The sequence below is a fragment of the Xenopus laevis genome, chromosome 5L, assembly GCF_017654675.1.
Source record: "Xenopus laevis strain J_2021 chromosome 5L, Xenopus_laevis_v10.1, whole genome shotgun sequence".
Lineage (NCBI taxonomy): Eukaryota > Metazoa > Chordata > Amphibia > Anura > Pipidae > Xenopus > Xenopus laevis.
The window spans coordinates 13366752-13385829 of NC_054379.1; the positions used below are offsets into that span (position 1 = coordinate 13366752).

The following is a 19078-nucleotide window of genomic DNA, read 5'->3' on the forward strand; positions in this document are numbered from 1 at the left end:
ACTATTATCCCACTGTTACTATAGGCACCATCTCTCCCTACTATACCTGCTATCCCACAGTCACACTCCCTTCCCAGAGACTATTATCCACTGTTACTATAGGCACCATCTCTCCCTACTATACCTGCTATCCCACAGTCATACTCCCTTCCCAGAGACTATTATCCCACTGCTACTATAGGCACCATCTCTCCCTACTATATCTGCTATCCCACAGCCACACTCCCTTCCCAGAGACTATTAACCCACTGTTACTATAGGCACCATCTCTCCCTACTATACCTGCTATCCCACAGTCATACTCCCTTCCCAGAGACTATTATCCCACTGCTACTATAGGCACCATCTCTCCCATGTATGAATATAAAAATATGAGCCAACTTTTAACATGAAACATCCCAGTGGCTCATCATATCTACCACCCCTCTCCAACAAAATATACAATAAGAACTCAATAGAGTGACATGGGCTATTTAATTGTCTGCCTTTAACCCTTGGGCTACAGTATTCTGGAAGTGAGAGATAAGTGCTAAACACATTGATTAGGATCATCACTATAGGCTCCTTTTTATACTTTTGGAAGGTTTGACAATGTAGTTAAAATTAAATGAATGCAAAGACAAAAAAAAAACAGAAGGTCCTTACATATTTTGAAATCATGTTCACAGGAAAACTTTATTCAACCATTTGCAATAACATTACGCAAGGGATTGATAGTGATGAGGTGCTCAGTATCAGAAGAAGCTTTTATACAGTTTACGGCAAGAACATAAACACTATCACTGTCCTCTTCCCACAGACTTTCCCAAAGCAACAAGTAGAGACATTGGTGAGGTCCGCCATGTTTTTGTGCATGTTCTTAACATGCATCTATATGAGGATAGCTTGATTCAGTGCACTTGCCCCAGAGCAAGGCTAGAAGTGCAGAGGAGTGACCAAGAACCTGTGAAGACATCTCTGAGAAAAAGGAAGGCCATGAGGACCTCATTAAAGGGAAATATTTACATGTTAGGTGCCTTTGAGTGTTTGGATTTCTTTTTGGGTGTAACATGGCCATCCAGACACAACTGGCCACATAACAGTGCATGTATAATTCAAAACTACCTTATTCCTGCGGAATACAGTATCTAATTAGGGCTCAGCGAGATATCAATTTGGAAGGCTGGAAAATACCATGTGGGAGGGATGTGGGTCATGGATGTGATCCTTTTCCCAAAGCTTTTGCATCAGACCTCTAATTGAATATTGGCCATGGGGACACATTATATGATTGGTCCACCATTTGTCCTAGTAGAGAACCTGGATTTTTAGACTACACTGTGGGGCTATTTTATAAACTTTGCTCAGCGCACAATGAATATATTTACCCTACAAGATTAATGTGCAAGCATAATTGTGAATCTCTATTGACTCAGGATTGTCCTTAAAGGCTTTTTAAAAATGGCATTGGCACAATTGTAAAAATGTATGTGCACAACTTTGGTGGTGGAAAAAATGTTCAATAAACATTTGCAAAATTTTTAGTGAATTTACATTTGCAAAAATATTAAAAAAAAACACTGGTCATGCTCATGCAAACACCAAGGGAAAAATCTGTATATGTGAATAAATATGCACTGGACAGACTTTTATAAGTGACCCTATTACATTACAGATCTCTAACTCAACTCAACTATAACCAAACAAAAAAACTGCTAAGGGTGTTGAGACAGGAGTCATCTTCGGATGCTTCTCTTCCCAGTTCCATCACTCTTTTAGCAAAGCCTAACAGATGTGTCTGGGGAGCTGTTACGGAATGGCAAGGGTGCACTACTGTTGCAAACTCAAAATAATGTTAAACACAAAAGTGCATTGAAGAGCAGTTTGGGCAATTTTACATTGAGTTCTTTGGACAGGTATAGTTTGCCTTTAACTGTTACCATTTGAATTACTGCTTGAAGGTGGAGGTATCTCCAAAGTTCTCCTTGTAAATCGGTGCAGTTGCTCGTGATCTGGAATAAGTGGTGGGATGGGCACATCAGTGTCTCACCCAACTATAGGGAGGTGCAAGGAGAATCTTTGGTCACGAGTACATTTAAAGGGGTTGTTGGGTTAGATGAAGTTTTAGTATGAGGAAGAGTGTAATATTCTGAGACAATTAGCAACTGGTTTTTATTTTTTTTATAATTTATGGTTTTTGAATGATTTAGCTTTTTATTCATAAGTTCCCTAGCTTGCATTTACAGCAGCTTGTTTGCTAGGGTCCAAATTACCCAAGCAACCATGAACTGATTTAAAAAAGAGACTGGAATATGAATAGGAAAAGGCATGAATAGAAAGATGAGTAATAAAAAGTAGCAATAAAAAAATGTGTAAATTGTTTTTGTGGATTTGAAAGCTGGAAAGAGTCAGAATAAAAAGAAAAATGATTAAAAAACTATAAAAAAAAAAAGAATAACATGAAGGCCAATTGAAAAGTTACATAGAATTAGCCATTCTATAACATACAATAAGTTTACTTTAAAGTGAACCACCCCTTTAAGGAATGGTATAAATGACTGTGTCCATTCTTAAGCATAATAATCAACTCAGTTTTTTTTCTGCACTAAAAATTTTTGTTTTTATTTATACTTCAAATTCTAAAAAAGACTTTGTTTTAATTTCCTCATTGTTTGGATTTACTAAACTCTAAAAGCATTATCAAATACTAATAAAATGCAATATATTGTTTCAATTAACTTCCCTTGCACTAACAGAAGCGCAGAGGAACCTCACCGTGGAACACACATTAATGCCGTGGTATTAGCAAGGTCAACATATTTTTAAACATACTGTTGTTAGCCATAAAATTTGAAGTAGTAGTAAACAGATAACTAATTAAATCGGAAAACGCCCGGGGTGTTTCAATAGTTCTCTCCCAAAGAACTTCAATCTACAAAGGTTTTAGAGAACCCATTAACCTGGATCAATAGGAAAAATGAAAACAGCAAATGCCTCATCATCTTAAACCATTAAACGCACACAAGATGCCTTTGGGATCTTTGATAGAGATCTTTTTCACCAGTTTGCTCATTACTCTACCTGTGGATCAAAAAGAAAGTAAGGACGTCCATTTCTTATTTGAAGAACAACGAATTCTTCCTGCATTCCAGCTGACACAGCACACAGAATCAGTCCGTCTGGTTCCTTGGTTCTGAACTGTATTTTAATGCCTGTCGTACACAGGGAAAATGCATTTTTTATATATATATTTTTTACATGAAATTATACCTGAAAGTGTGTAGCAAATGAGCAACGTATTAGGAAAAAAACATTCTTTATGAACACCAGGAGCTAATTTATTAACATACATAGGGCCTTATTTATCAAAATCTGAAAAAGTCTGACCAAACTAGGATCCACTATTGGACCTTATTTACAGTATTATTTAAAAAAAAAACCACAATTTAATCGGATCTGGGACAAACATGAAAAAATCTGAAAATCTGAATTGTATGTTTTTTTCAGTTTTTTCCCGGATCGCTCAATTTATTCGGGCTTTTTCCCAAAAAAGTCAGATTTTGTTGCTAATTCCAGCGCAGACCACAGAAACTTCCAAATAGGGTAGGGACTGCTCCTATTGACTTATATACAACCTCGTTAGGTCTGAGATGCCGTATTTTCAAATTCAGACATTTTACATCCTCGGGTATATTAAATCTCTAAAAATGTTATTTTTTTCCAACTAAAAATTTGTATTTTATACTAGAAAAAACTTGAATTTTTCAAGTTTTTGGCATTCAAACTGTAATAAATAACCCTCTTAGGGTATACGGGTTAATTGGTTGCTATGGGCAACTACACTGGTGCAATTTGGCACCTTTGTTTTTAAATTAGCCCCTGGATTCTATTGTAGTTCAGGTAAATATCCCTTATGAAATACAGTAACTAGTCTATCTATCCCAGTGTTAAATATAGAAGTTCAATATAATAAGATGCACAGAACATATTTAATGTTATTTATGATATTTTACAAGCAATCCATTCAGAAAGATTCTTCCTAAAGGAGGTGAGCTGTAAAAAAAATAGGTGGAGGAAAAACCTATGTTTTTCATCCCATGTTCTTTTCTACCAAAACAGAGCAAAATACCTTCATTATCCCCTGAATACAGAGCTACCTTCATTCAAGAACAGAGATGCAGGTGGGGGAAGAGGTGGTCATGATTTGGACAGAAAACCCCTATCTGCCAAGTAGGAGGATAGTCTGGGGGTTCCCTGCAGGGCAAGTTTGGTTGGATGTGGGCTATTTATTTAGGGAGATATTTAAAAATCAAAAAATTGTACATGCACTCCTGCGGCCAACCGGTGAGGATAAAATAGAAGCTTTATTCCATTCTGTTAAAAGTTACACATCCTAACGCATTTCGTATCAAAAGATACGTAATCATAGGCGCCAATGATTACGTGCCTATGATTACGTATCTTTTGATACAAAACACGTTAGGACGTGTAACTTTTAACGGAATGGAATTTGTGAGGATTTTATCCTCACCGGTTGGGCGCAGGAGTGCGTGTACAATTTTTTGATGCTATAATTCGCCTAAGCTACGGCTTCAGGGCACGGCACCCGGGCTATTTGCCAGACTTGGTGAGTGCGATTGTTGCTGACTTCAATGTATTTAAAGTTCAATTGATCAACTCCAAGTGTCGGACCTGGTGTTTTTACACCCAGGTCAACTCTCCAATTTGGTGAACTACAGTTCAATGTTTTTGGCACTATAGATTTTTGAGCGCTTAAACAGTGTTGCGCTTTTGAATAAATTTAAGGGAAGTTACAGGAATTAGAGCCGGCAAAATTTATTTTTGAGACATTTAAAAATGTACAATTGGCTTTGTTAGCTGAGGCATCCAAATGTTCTAGTTTTTAGTCAATTCCGTTAGTGACGTTACTTCTGGGGTCACACAGCATGGAACCCCTGTAAAAAATGAAAGCAACTCATCTCACATAATTGTCTTCTAGCAGTTCAGTACCCCACCACATGGAAAATATTGCACAGCATTTGTAGAATATTATAAATTCAAATTGTAAATATTTTGGTCAATTCTAAAAATTGTGTGTGTGTTTCTTGATAGAGCATTGACTTTCCCATAGTAATAGATGCATTTCCCAAACAATCCCAGCAACAGAAGAGTAAATGAAATGTATTGATTTTAGGTCTGAGTTTATTCCATACCCAAAACGCTCCAAATAGCTTTTTGTCTGCCTTTTGCTTTCTACAGGTTTGACATAAAAAACAGGCACTGATGAATGTCTCATAATTAGCACTGAAAGAATATTAGCTCTTTAAATAAAATGTAATGACCTGGGTTTACCAATGGCTAAGCAGTAGCCCTGTAACAGATCAAAGAAATTATCATTGTGCCATCAGTTCTACCTCTAGACACCATAAAATTCTCATTATAGGACAAATAAATAAAACCTTGTGTAGTAGATCATTTATATTTACAGTATTTGATACTAACATTTCATGAATTTCATTAATGTTTAAGGGACACTGATGTTTGTAATCCTTAACAAGTTTTATTTCTCCAAATGAAGAAAATATTGATTTGTACCTAGAAGGGCAGAATTCTTGCTGAAATCTAAGCAAGGCTTTTGATAAAATGGTCCCATTCCAAGATCAAAATCCATGGAGACAAATCACTTGCTGTCGCTGCAGATTCAATCATGCATGGCCACAAATAACTTATTCCCACTGATAAATAATGGCAGAGGGAATTGTATTGTCTTTGTATCCATGAGTTTTGCAATGACAGGGAACTTTGGGGGTTGACGGTAACTTAGGCTTCATGCTTCTACGACTGAGAAATGGAAACTGAAGAACCATATAGGATGTCAGACTAAAGTTGGACATTGGACATGTAGATGTTGTCATTATACACAAGGTTGTGTATGATTTTCTTGATGTGTGTCCAAAGAGGGATAAGAATAGTCATTTCTATACAATGGAAATTTTGGTTGCTTTATCTCAAATAAACAATATCTGTTCATGCTACTGTAAGTCTGAAGAACATTGGATCAATAGTCTCAAGTAAGGCATTCCTGAACCCCAGGGTAGTAATTGGATTCCAAACCTGGTTTGACTTTTGGCCTGGCCAACATCCATAGACTCCCACTATTAGTCAGTAAGGACAGAACTATTTGGAATTAGATGGTCCCAAACAGGACAGATTAACAACAGAAGAATTTTAAGGCAAACTTGAAAACAAGAAACAAACTGAGGTGGGTGGGGGTTGCCTAAAATCCATACATTGTGACTCTCTCTCTCCGCTGAGTTATCTATCTGTAGGAAAGGTGATGTAGTTTAACTGTAATTTTAAGTTCTGTTACTGTAAGAACAGCTATATAAATTGGTGCCAACCATGAAGTGAAGATTTAATGAACAGAAGGTACTCGCTTGGTGCATTTAATGGCTGAGACAATAGATTCACAATGTATTTCATCTGGACAGCATTCAATTACAGGTGTAGCCCCAGTGGTTTAGTGGTGCTCAAAGAAAATGTACACCACAATGAGACTATGAAGATTTTCATTCATCCAGGCCATGTTATATCTAGTATAGGTAAATCTAAAAACAACTGGACTTGCTGAGTAATCAATGAAGACGTAACTACACAGAATCCACACCTCTGTGAATTTCTTCAGATGTCACCCCTTTATTGTGATTGGAAGAGTTTATATGCCGAGAACTTCCCACACCATCAGTTGAACTGAAGAAGCTGCTCGGATGAGCAGTGAAACGTCTTCATCGATTACTCAGCAAGTCCAGTTGTTTTTAGATTTACCTATACTAGATACACCACAATGAAGACCTGTCATAAACGGAGTAAACTTGGCAGTACCCATGGCCCCAATGCTGTGATTTCAGCATGCCATGTAGCCTCACCGTGGCGTGTGACGGCATCACACCTGGGTGAAATTCAAAGTGAAAAGAACTCCAGTAACCCTGGTTCAATGCCTGATTTATATTTATAATAATGCACAATTTATTGTTTTGCTCTATGGTGCTTTGCCCTCAAGGAGCGCTATACAAATAAAACTGTACATACAGACTATTTACATCTGTCTGTACACCAGTTTCCTCCATGGTACTGACTCCATCCTACTAGAGCTGCTTGGCTTTCACAAGACCCTACTCTGTGCAGTGTGGTCTGGGATATTCTATGCCCACTACTAGTGATGGGCGAATTTGCTCCGTTTCGCTTCGCCGAAAAATTCGTGAAACGCCCGCTCTTGACGCCGGCAAATTTTTTCCGCGGATTTTCGCGGGCATTTCAAATTTATTCACTAGCGGCGAATCGCGCAAATTCGCTGCGAATTCGCGCCTGGCGAATAAATTCGCCCATCACTACCCACTACGTCTCCTTGGAGGAGCATAGAATCATTTTTGCTCACCAGCCCTGACTACCTTACATCCCTGGGGTGTACTATGATAGCATGGAAGTCTGTAACTTGCTAAACATATTCACATGGCCTTTGTTGCCTTTGCTTCACTACGGAATGATTTTTTTAAGATTCAAAACATGCTGAGGCCAATCTCCATCTTAGTTTGAAAAAAGGCTCTCTGTAGCCTGAAACATTGCTTATCCAGGTCCTGCCAGTGTTCCTAATAAAGGCATTTTTATCCAAGAAAAGAATTGTGGTCCTGTACTTCAACCAATTGATGCAAGAGGAGCGGAAGGTGGCCATTCAGGGTACGTGCACCAAGACCCACTGATTTGCAGTCTTGTGAGCTGATTCTACCAATTAAGCAACTATCTCCATCTTAGGCCAACTTCCAAATCCACCTCCTCTTATGGTAGAACCTAGAAAAAGACTGAGCCCCTTTTGTCCTCCCCTTTTTTACATTTGGGAACCAGGAACTGTAATACCCCTGAAATCTTCTCTTTCACGGGGTATAGGTTACAGGCTATGGACTTCCCAATCAGTAGATGAAAATGGCCCCATATTATTATTTTATAGCCCCATATTATTTTATAAAACTCATTGAGCATCTTAAAACTATTGTTTTCCAATCCAACAGAGCAAAACAACTCAAAGAAAAAATGACTTATTAGTCAATTCTTGCTATAAAATCTAATGAATTATCCTGAGCTTCCCTTGGACCAACTTTAGCTTAAAATGACTGATGTGTCACTTGTTTTCTTATATATATTTTTACAATCCCATTATGCCCACCACTAGTAAAACAAACAGGATATTATAACTTTAATCTCTTTACTATATAACCCAAATAACTTCACTCATGTTTGCATTAATGTTGCATTAATCATGTTGTTGCGTATTAATGAGTTTTCAGGCAATGCTAATTACTGTCATAGATTCTGCAGCAGCCCATTAAATATACAAATTACAGAATTAAAGAGCCAGAGCTCCTCATGATTAATCTCTAAATGGAGAAAAACTAATGATCTCTGTACAAAGTTTCCTTCTACTTTTGGCTGACTGAGCGCACTGAACAATCAATTAGAGTAATTGAAGAATCCGAAAATTTCCCATCTTAAAGATTTTGTGTAGTTATTCGGCACAGACAATGAACGAGTTTACTTTTTATTTATTCCTTTAATGTCAGTCTCATTTATCCCTTTTTATTCGTAATAAATATGCTAGCTTAAGGTGCCTAAGAGAAGGCTTGCCTAATGATTATTAGGGTTGCAACAAAATGCAACAGTGAATATAACAAAATCAATAGGGTATTGTCTTTTTTCAGCACTCACACAGATCATGGGGCTAAATAGGAGTTGCACCGTCTTGACAAAACAAGCTGGGTGCAGAACATTAGATTTTATCATATAAGGGAAAGTAACTAATCAGTACCATGTGTCAGACAGAAACAAGAGGTCTGCAAAGGCAATATTTTGTCATTTGCTGAATGCTTAGGAGCTACCAAAGAAGAAGTTTTCCAATGTTACTCTTTTTTTCATCCGGAATTGTCTTTTGAGAAAACTAAAAAAAGAACTTCGGGAAGTTTCCAGCTGAATTATCTGTGTGTGATGCTAAAGCCAAGGGTGAATTTTGAACATCACATAGTTGAGTTATGATCTTATTCCTTCAAGTCCCCACAATGGAGTTCAGATTTAGAGGTGACTTCAGACAGGGCACATGGGTATATTGTGCAAACCAAGCCTTGCATTTTATGCCTGGTCAAGGGAAGGTGTAAATGGGGTTGATTGCACCTTTCCATCCGTTGTACCTTGCACATAGTTCCTTATTCACATTAATAGATGCCATGGCCTACATGAACCATGAAATCCCTAAGTGGTCTTTCCTTGAAGTTGTTGTAGAAACATCAAGGAAAGGTTTGGAGAAACACCAAGGAAAGTTCTGGAGAGAAGGGGGATACTTGCACAGTGCCTACTATGAAAAACAGCCATGCAGAGTTACTTATTCTATGCCTAAATCATTTAAAGCTCCAAGGGTCTTTACAAGGAATTCTAGCCAAATTACATTGGGTAAGGCCATTAATAGCACACTAAGGAGCACATTTATTACAATTTTAGATCAAAATTTTTTCGGCAATTCTAGAAATTCAGAAAGTCCAGAAAGTGAAGGTATAAAAATGCAACCTCTGATTTTTTTAAATGTTAAGTTTTCCAACTGAAAAAAAAAACACACAAAAATAATACTTTTGAAAATGAATCACTCTACTTCTTAGGTGCACATTTATTAAGATATGAGACTGTGTCTTTTTTGTGATTCCAGAAAAGCATGGTGACCTTTTTTTAAAAAAAAACCTTAACTGGTTTTCTGTTAAAGAAAAAAAAAAGTAATAGCGAAAAAGGTAATAATAATCAATATCATATAATTAAATAATAATGAATACATATACTTCATGGAGACAATATTTTTCCAGATTGAAATCTTTTCGGTGATTTAAGAAAAGACTAGTTTTCCAAAATCAAAAAATAAATCTAAAAAAGCTAAAAGCTGGCTACATAGTGATGGGCGTATTTGACCCATTTCGCTTTGCCGAACAAAAAGGCACAACAATTTTTTTCACCCATTGGAGTCTATGGGCGTCATTTTTATGGCAAACCTTTTCTAGAATTCAATGGGAGGTGTATTTTCAACATTTAAAGCTCATTTATTTTTCAAGATTTTTTTCAAGGTTCCTGCAACACTTTGGGCACATATTTCTGGTTTCTGTTAATAGATTCTACTGCAGGACACATCATTGAAAGTGGTTTTGGGGTTCTAAAACCTCAAGTATTGATCTGCTAAGCTGCATTTACTAAATGGAGCATCACAAGTTTGGTAGAAATAGTTACTGAGTGTCAGATCAAAGGCCTTAGTTTAATCAATAAAGAGAACTGGGGAACATTGATTATCATCTTTGGCTATAAAAATCTAATTACTTACCTCAAGGAGATCAGCAAATGGAAAATGAACAGGTCAGCTGTGGTCAATAATTATTTTAAATAAACTTATGTCTCCATTTTTCATACACACAACTTATATCCTGCTTCTCTGTGGTAGTATTTTACCAGAGGGAATGGACATATTAAGATGTCATCAAGTAGTTTAATAGTAATTGGGTCAGCAATTTTGAGAAGTCTAGTCCTCAGGTTGTCTGCATTACCATTTATATCCAAATATAAATCAATATGAGCTTAATCCTGACTCAATCAGCAGAGACCTGTGCAAGATACTGCATGCCAAACTTCATTCATAACAAAGTACTTCTCCATTTAAAGAGACATGTGCAGATACCTGAACAGCTTATTTACAAATACAAGTGAAAAGGGAAAAGTGCTAGAATGGGTGCAAAACTGAACTTGAATATTACGATTGAAACAGGGATTTGCCCCAATAAACGCTCCTAAAACATGCACCAAGTATCATTGCTCCCAATTGCCTGGAACAACTGGCAGCCTATACCTTATTGTATTTTCAGGTTACCACCATGGAAGCAAAGAACTTGCATCAGGAGAATCAGATGATTATTGACCTGGAATCTGTGCACCACAACTTGCATGAAATGCACCAATATAGATGCAAGTCAGTACTTATTTTTTGGGAACTTGTGCACAAGTTGCTCGATTCTAATTAGCTAGGCTACTTAGCAGGGGCACGCTATAAGATAAGGTTTTGGGGAAAAGAGCTGCATTGTGGGTAAATATTATGTTTGCTAGTAACTGAGTTCCAGTAGCGCATAATAATGCAAGTGAGGCTCTAGACCAGTGATCCCCAACCCATGGCTCATGAGCAACATGTTGCTCACTAACCCTTTGGATGTTTCTCCCAGTGGTCTCAATGCAGGTGCTTATTTTTTAGTTCCAGGCTTGAAGGCAAGTTTTATTTGCATAAAAATCTTGTGTACTGCCCAACAGTAGGCTGCCAGTCCACATAGGGGCTACCAAATATCCAATCAAAGCCCTTAATTGGCACCCAAGTGATTTTTTTAGTATTTGTGTTGCTCCCCAACTCTTTTTACATCTGAATATGGTTCATGGCTAAAAAAAAAGTTGGGGACCATTGCTCTTGACTCTGGCACAATCCAAAGGTGCCCTGTAGTTGCACCTGGTATTGACCCAACATAAAATACAGGGCTTCTTTTTGTGTTGTGTCTGTGAGCACAATTTAATTGCATCTCCAAACTGTGCGTGATTGGTGTATTTATATGACATCCACCCACCCATGTTATAAAAATTTTTTTAATCACTCACATATCTTTTGTAAGCTTGTTTGATCCACTAATGACACTTTTCAGTTTTAAGAAATCTCATTAAAACTCAGAGGTGCCTTTTAGCCTTCTCTATGGGTTCTACCTGTGGAAAACCAGCAAGAACAAGTAAAGGTATTCATACACAGGCCAACCTGGAACTATCTCCAACTGATCATCCAATGGGCTGAATGGACAGAGAATGTCCATGATGAGTGGTCACACACATAATAGTCACTTTACATGTGTTCCAATCATCCATGCAAAGCCCACAAATAATTGGAATAACTGGAAGTGAATAAGATATGTGGTCCCTCCTCTTTTCCTACTTCCTGAAGTGTCTGAAATGTGCCACCGGTAGGGATGGGTGAATTTTTTCGTCTTGTTTCGCTGCAAAAATGACGCCCATTTACGTGCGTCAAAAAAAAATCAGAACATGTCAAAATTTTTTTGATGCCCATAGTCTTTAATAGGCCTCAGCAACATTTCGGCGGTGGCAAATTTTAGGCGAAACAAAACTGGTCAAATTTGCCCAAGCCTAGCCACTGTACATACAGACAATCATATAAAACATCATTTTGTAGGACTTTATCCGTGGGTACATGCCCACCTTTACTCTCATTGGTTCCCTCTGCTCATTGTTGTTGCAGACAGAAACAACAGCTCCTCTGGGAACCCTTCCACAGGAGAGAGAGATGCTCATAGAGCCCTTCATAACATTCTCATTACATAAATACTTTAACATGGGACAACCTTTGTATGGAAAATCTGTTCTAATATCTAAAATAGACCAGTGGAATACAGGGTCTTGTCTGTTTATTCCTTCCAAAACAATCCAACTTCTAGGGCCCAACAACAAGCATTTTTTAGACATACACAAAATGGGGCCTGTTATCCAGAATGCTCAGGACCTGGGTTTTTTTGAATAAAGAGTCTTTCTGCCTATAGTCCACGAAAAAATAATTTAGACATTAATTAAACCCAATCAGATTGTTTTTCCTCCAGTGAGGATTAATTATATCTAAGTTTGAATCAAGTACAAGGTACTGTTTTATTATTACTGAGAAAAAGCATATCTCTAATGGGTTTCACAATGCAAACTACATGTTTTTTCCCATGAAGAAGTGGACAGGACAAGTACAGAGACAACCAATAAAGGGTGAAAGTAACCTGGGAAACCATTTATCTCTTTTAATTTATTTTTCTGAAAGGTTGTGTCAGTATATCTGCTATAAATAAGACAAAAATCACCTCTGAAATTTTGAAATTCACAACATTTAAATGGAATCCATTATATAAGCAAAGGAAGGCTGAGTTTCAAAAAGATACATCCCCTATTTTACTGTTTTCATTTGATTTATTTTTGAACGCTGTTTTCAATTAAATGAATAAAAAAAAAACTGAAAATGTAACCACTGTAATCCTGAGTGACTGCTTTGATTGAAGATCTTTCCTCAACACAATAAGTCATCGACTGCAAGCTTTATGTACAGAACATAAATCTTGATAAAAAGAATGGTTAATGTAATGACAATACGGGTATTAGTTTCTCTGCAATTTTGCACTGGAAAACCATTGCAGAAATCTGGGGTCCACCAAAATCTTGAGCCAACATTTCCCTTGTATTTCACGCCTAACTGTTTTTCTAGAATCTTCTAGAAGAATCAGAGTGTAAACCATAATATCCATTGTGAGGAAGAGACTAAGGGGCCTATTTATTCAAATTTGCGATTAAGAACACTGTGATCCCACATTTTATTATAAACTTTTCAAACTGTATGAAAAAAAACATCAAAAACGCTAATTAAAAAAAATTGCCAAATAAAACCAGCTTCTATATACCGTAAGTCCATGAGAGAATATTGAAGCTATTTTATTATTACAGTTTATTTTAAAAACATTTTAATTTTAAAAATGAATGAAACAATGAGATTGTTGTTGCCATTGAGCCTTGTTCCCTACAGATTATCTCAATCAGATATTTCAAAAGGAGCATTTATCTGGAAAACAGATTCCAAGTGTTCAGGATAATAGATCCTCTAACTCTACTTTAAAACTGTAAAGCTGGGCAAACACAGATGGATTTAAGATGCTGATATGGCCCCTTTAGACTGTATTTGTCCATATATGGGTCCTGTCTGATGGCCTATCTGACTTTAAACTGGCCAGATATCCATCAGACAGGTTTAAAAGACCCACTGGAAGAAGGACCTTGTTGATACAGTCTTGCATTGGGCAATGCCTTCAGTTACTTGGGTATTTGGCAACCTCATCAAATTAACAGACGATATCAATGTGTAGTACCTGTGAACTTTAAAAGAAGTGACCATATTGGTAGTCTTGAGGGTACAATGAGAATATTCAACCAAATACTCCATCTCCTGAATCAGTAACAGTTGAAATCAACCCCATTGGAATCATTGAGTGTTTGTTTTATGATGTGGACTTGCTTCTAGCACCTGAAGAGTCTCTTCTCTCCCCAACCCAAGAACGACCAGACTATTCAAATGAACAATATGAAGTGACGCAGCATAGGGAATAACAAGGGTAACTACATTCTGCCACTATGAACATGGAGGGGTCCTACCCAGTTACAGTCATCTGCCCTATATTGCTTAGGTGTGTTCATATTAGTTATCATCATTGATCAGTATTGCTGTTGAATTGCTTAGTGTCCAGTAGCCGTGCTATTTGGCTTATACAGTTAAGGGACCTGTTATCCAGAATGCTTGGCACCTAGGGTTTTATGGATAATGGATCTTTCTGTAATTTGGATCTTCATACCTTAAGTCTACTAAAAAATCATGTAAACATCAAATAAACCCAAATAGGCTGGTTTTGCTTCCAATAAGGATTAATTATATCCTAGTTGGGATCAAGTACCTTTTTTTTGATTTTTTGTGCCCCTGATGAAGACCTTTGTAGGTCGAAACGCGTAGGGCAACATGCTGTTGCCATGTGGGGTAACTAGCATGGAATAAATTTGTTTTCATTTATTTACAGAGTGTGCTTTCCTTATTTTTTGGTTTCAGGGATCAAGTACAAGGAAATGTTGTATTATTTTAGAGAAAAAATAAATTGTTTATAAAAATTTGGATTATTTGGATAAAATGGAGCCTATGGGAGATAATTCAGAGCTTTTTGAAAAACGGGTTGCCAGCTCCAAGCTTTAGTACCTCATGTATAATAGCCCAGAGATATTTATAAGTCAAACAATTGCATTTTTAACTATTCACTATCCATTTCAATTACTTGGACCTCAATTATACCAACTACAGTCTAGTATCCCAATTACATTGCACAGCACCCTGTGACACTGCTAACCGCTGAATTACTCATACAGTAGCTCTTTTTCACTGCTCAGTTCCCTTCCGTCATATTAACCTTTTGCGTGCCAGCAGTATAGGTGCTATGTTGTCTGCATCAAGGAACAGCCTGCCAATAACACCTACTTTGAAAGGTTTTAAGATACACTATGGTAAAAACACATCGCCTAGCAATGCGCCTTTTTCCAAAGTGACCTTGATCCAGTGAAACTGCTGGTAGTCAGTTGCGGAGGATGCAAATTAGAATCTGAAATAGGCTGTATTGTAAGAAAAACACTCCACTTCTCTCCAAAGCTGTTTATATATATACACTGTATATATGTCATTTGAAATAAGAACAAATTAAAAAAAAAACAATATATTAAGTAACAGATTACTGCTCAGCACTAATTAGAAGCAGGAAAGTATAAATGGGATGTATCATACGCTGATTGTGTGTAAATATTTGCATTATAATGTTTATGGCTAATTACATTTGGCAGTTGAGTGTTTGTGTTTTCTATGTGTATTTATTACATACTGGTTCCTCTATGACTGGCGTGTTGCAAAACAATGAGATGAGAAGACAGTTGCAAATCTATGAAGACTATATAAGAGAGCACTTGACTCGATTTCATCCAAACTTTCCCAGAGTTGGAATGTGCATAACACTTCAGATGCAAAGAATACTAAGATTACCTAATACCTAAGATTGCCACATTTTAGGTGAGACAGGCCTATGAAGTTCATAATTTCAACTAAAATATGTCAATTTACCTTTCATCATGGTTGGCCAGTATGAGATAGAGTTTTACCAGTAAAGGTTTTAAATTATAGCCATAGCAAGTTAAATGTATTTCTCATGTGTTTAAATTGACTACTCTTGTACCATAAGGGGTACAGGGTGTCAAAGCACTTGCCAATACCCCAGCACTTACTGGGCTAATTCCTATAAAACAACTAAATGGTTATTTACTACATGTAAGGCAGGGTCTAAATAGAGTACAAGAGTACAAGGATCCACATGCAACCCCATGAATACAGAACTGCCTGTGCTCAACAGTGCTGTGTTCATTAAGGGGCGAGACAGGGGAATCATGTAGGTAACCCCCTTCCATGCCCCTTACTCCTCAATAAGATTCAAAAATTAGGAAGCCCCTTCAGGAGAGGTTCCTGTACCTACAGCCTATGCTAGAGCAGGAGACTAAGTAGGGCCATGTACCTACAGCAGGGGACTAAGGACAGTGCTGCCCCACACCCAAATTTTCAGTCCAGCTCGAGGTGCGAAGTGGTGCATTGCCCAAGTTACAAGTCCAATTTGAATAAGTAGGAAGGTGTTCATTTGAGTTCCATAGTGCTCAAGCACTTGAGGAAGGGGGTAGTTGTAAATTACCCCTTATGACTTTTGTGTGTCTACTTCAGCGGTGCCCAAAAGGTAGATTGGGATCTACCAGTAGACCTTTAGCTGGGGATCAGTAGATCTCAAGAATCTGTCAACAAACAGCTTGTCTAAATCACCCTCCCATTCATGTTTTTCATTCAGTTATTTATTACTTTAAAGTTATTTACAACAAGAAATAGTTGTAAATATAGCAATATAATTTCTCTCAATATATATATATATATATATATATATATATATATATGTAATATGGGAAAATATTGCTAAAAGTAGACCCCGCATTAGTATATGGGCAAAATACTTAGACATACTTTAGATGTCCACAGTGCATCATCTAGTTGGTCCAGCACAGGTATTGGTGTGTGACTAGTGAACACTCCATCTTTGAGACATATGTCCAACTGTACCACTGGTAGAGGTGTTAGAGCACTATGAAGTTGGTCTCCCTCTCTCTTTTCGTCCATACCTTCCAGCTTCTTATGGTGAACTCTCTTCCTTCAGCCTCTATCAGGTTGGCAACACTGGGCCTCCTTGTGTCAGGAATTATGAGGAATTGAACCCTGGCCTTTGTGTTTGGATGCTCCTGCACTATTCTGGTGAGCCACTGGAGGTCTTAGTGATTATGCTGGACATTGCCCTGAACAGACCTTCAATAATATTTCTTGCAACTCAGTTGTTACCTTGTCCTGCCTCATTAACATGTGTTGTCATTCAAGCAATCAAGGTCCTTTATAAGCCTGTGTAATACAACTTCCTGTTGTTTGATCATCTGAGCTCCTGAGCCCGATCTATCCTCCGTCTTCTGTGACTTCTGTGATTCCTGATTCCTGATCCCTGATTCCTGGTCCCCGTGTCCCCTGCCTGGTTCCATGTCCACTGCCTTTTTCCCTTGCTCCTGTCCTCCTGTTCCCACCTGGTTCTCGATAATAGTCTTCTGTGGATTCCATGGTTTGACCTTGGGCCTGTTACTCGACTCTGCTAGACAGATGTCTGCCATTTGGACATTGCTAGTCTTCCGCCAGCCATGACCTTCTCAGCCCGTTACTGGATTTCTGTCTCTACCCAGGCCTGTATCTGTTTTCATTCTAACCATTAAACCTCCTTCACATATAGGCTTCAAACTGCTGGACATTCACCAGCATTCAGACATGACACCTTGATGGATTCCAGACTAGTTATCAAGAAGCCAGTTAATTTTCCAGCATTGCCAGCATTGCCAGAGGACACTCCCATACTACACATTTTTTGTAAGCATATGCGTGTGTGTTCTTAAATATGGTTGCACATATTGAGAGCCTAGACAATGTACTATATCAGATACAATCTCAAAACTCAGCATGTCTACATCATTTCTCTGCATACCAGCACCAGACCAGCATGGACTGAACTAATACCACGAGCTTCTAGCAAAATCTGACATTTCGAGAAAAAAAACAAACCATACATTGAAATTAACTTTCTTTAAACTGCAGGGTGATTTGTGATTAACAGTGATTCATAACAGGCAATTAGAATTCAAAGCTATAATAAATCTTGATTATGTACATCATTCATAACCAACCATGAAGAGAATACAGGGTCCCATATTTCATCTTAATGCCTCCTTTGCTCTGTTCTGATTTTGCCAGAATTATTAGCAAAAATAAATAAATAAAATAAAAAAGTTCCTTCGCAAAATATTAACTCAAAACCGGCACGCTACATAAACACATCAATCAATTTGTAGCATATTAGTATAGACATATATACAGTACATAGATATATATAAGGTTAAAAAAATAATATAAATGAAAGCAATGATTTTACCTGTGAAATAAGTGTTCATTGGAAACGTAGCAGGTGGGAACTTGAAGTATCCGGCTCCAGGAAAGCGGGTCCCCTTGATAAAGTTGGTTGCACTTGTGATTGTTAATGCAGGGTCGATCCTCTCTAACTGGTATGTTGGGAAAGGGCCATTAAGGAACACAGGTGGCGCCCAGGAAACCTTCATCGTCGTGCTATTGATCCCATGCACTAGTGGTGCATTTAATTTGTGTGGCGCTAAAATAAAGTGAGGAAAAAACCATTAGGAATTGGGATTTATAGTTCGAAGGACTCATCTGTCACCTGGGTTTAATAGAACCCAGTGTTGGAAGACCTTGGAGCTTTAATTCTCAAAAAATCAAGGCATGTGCACTGGTCTCTCCATATATAATTCCAGATGACCACATCTAGATATAAAATACTATATAAATACATAGATGATGTATTTTCTATTACAGGTTTGGAACCTGTTATCCAGAATGCTTGGGGCTTTCTGTAAATTGGATCTTTGTACAAAAAAACTCATGTTAATATCAAATAAACCCAATAGGCTGGTTTTGCTTCCAATAAGGATTAATTATATCTTAGTTGGGATCAAGTACAAGCGACCGTTTTATTATTACAGAGAAAAAAGAAATCATTTAAAAAAAATTCTATTATTTGGATAAAATGGAGTCTATGGGAGACGGTCTTTCTGTAATTCGGAACTTTCAGGATAACTGTTTTCTGGATAACGGATTCCATAATTGTAGTATTTAAGGGATGTTCCTTGGTCACAAGTTTCACAATGTGCATTTAGAGTCCATTGTCTTATTAGATATGTACAAGACAAGCCTTCTTGTGTCGCTTAGTATTTGCTCCAATCACAGACCATGCTGAGTCTTTAG

The 19078-nt window shown here is 37.5% G+C and overlaps 1 protein-coding gene across 1 annotated transcript in view; it reads right to left on the minus strand.

The window, feature by feature from the left end:
- ush2a.L (Usher syndrome 2A (autosomal recessive, mild) L homeolog) overlaps positions 1–19078 on the minus strand; it is a 442265-nt gene that overhangs the window by 283671 nt on the left and 139516 nt on the right. Inside the window, exons 21-22 of the mRNA XM_041562401.1 lie at positions 18195–18428; positions 3061–3191 (exon numbers count right to left, since the gene is read on the minus strand). Of these exons, the coding sequence (XP_041418335.1) occupies positions 3061–3191; positions 18195–18428 (365 nt within the window). The remainder of the gene's footprint in view (positions 1–3060; positions 3192–18194; positions 18429–19078) is intronic.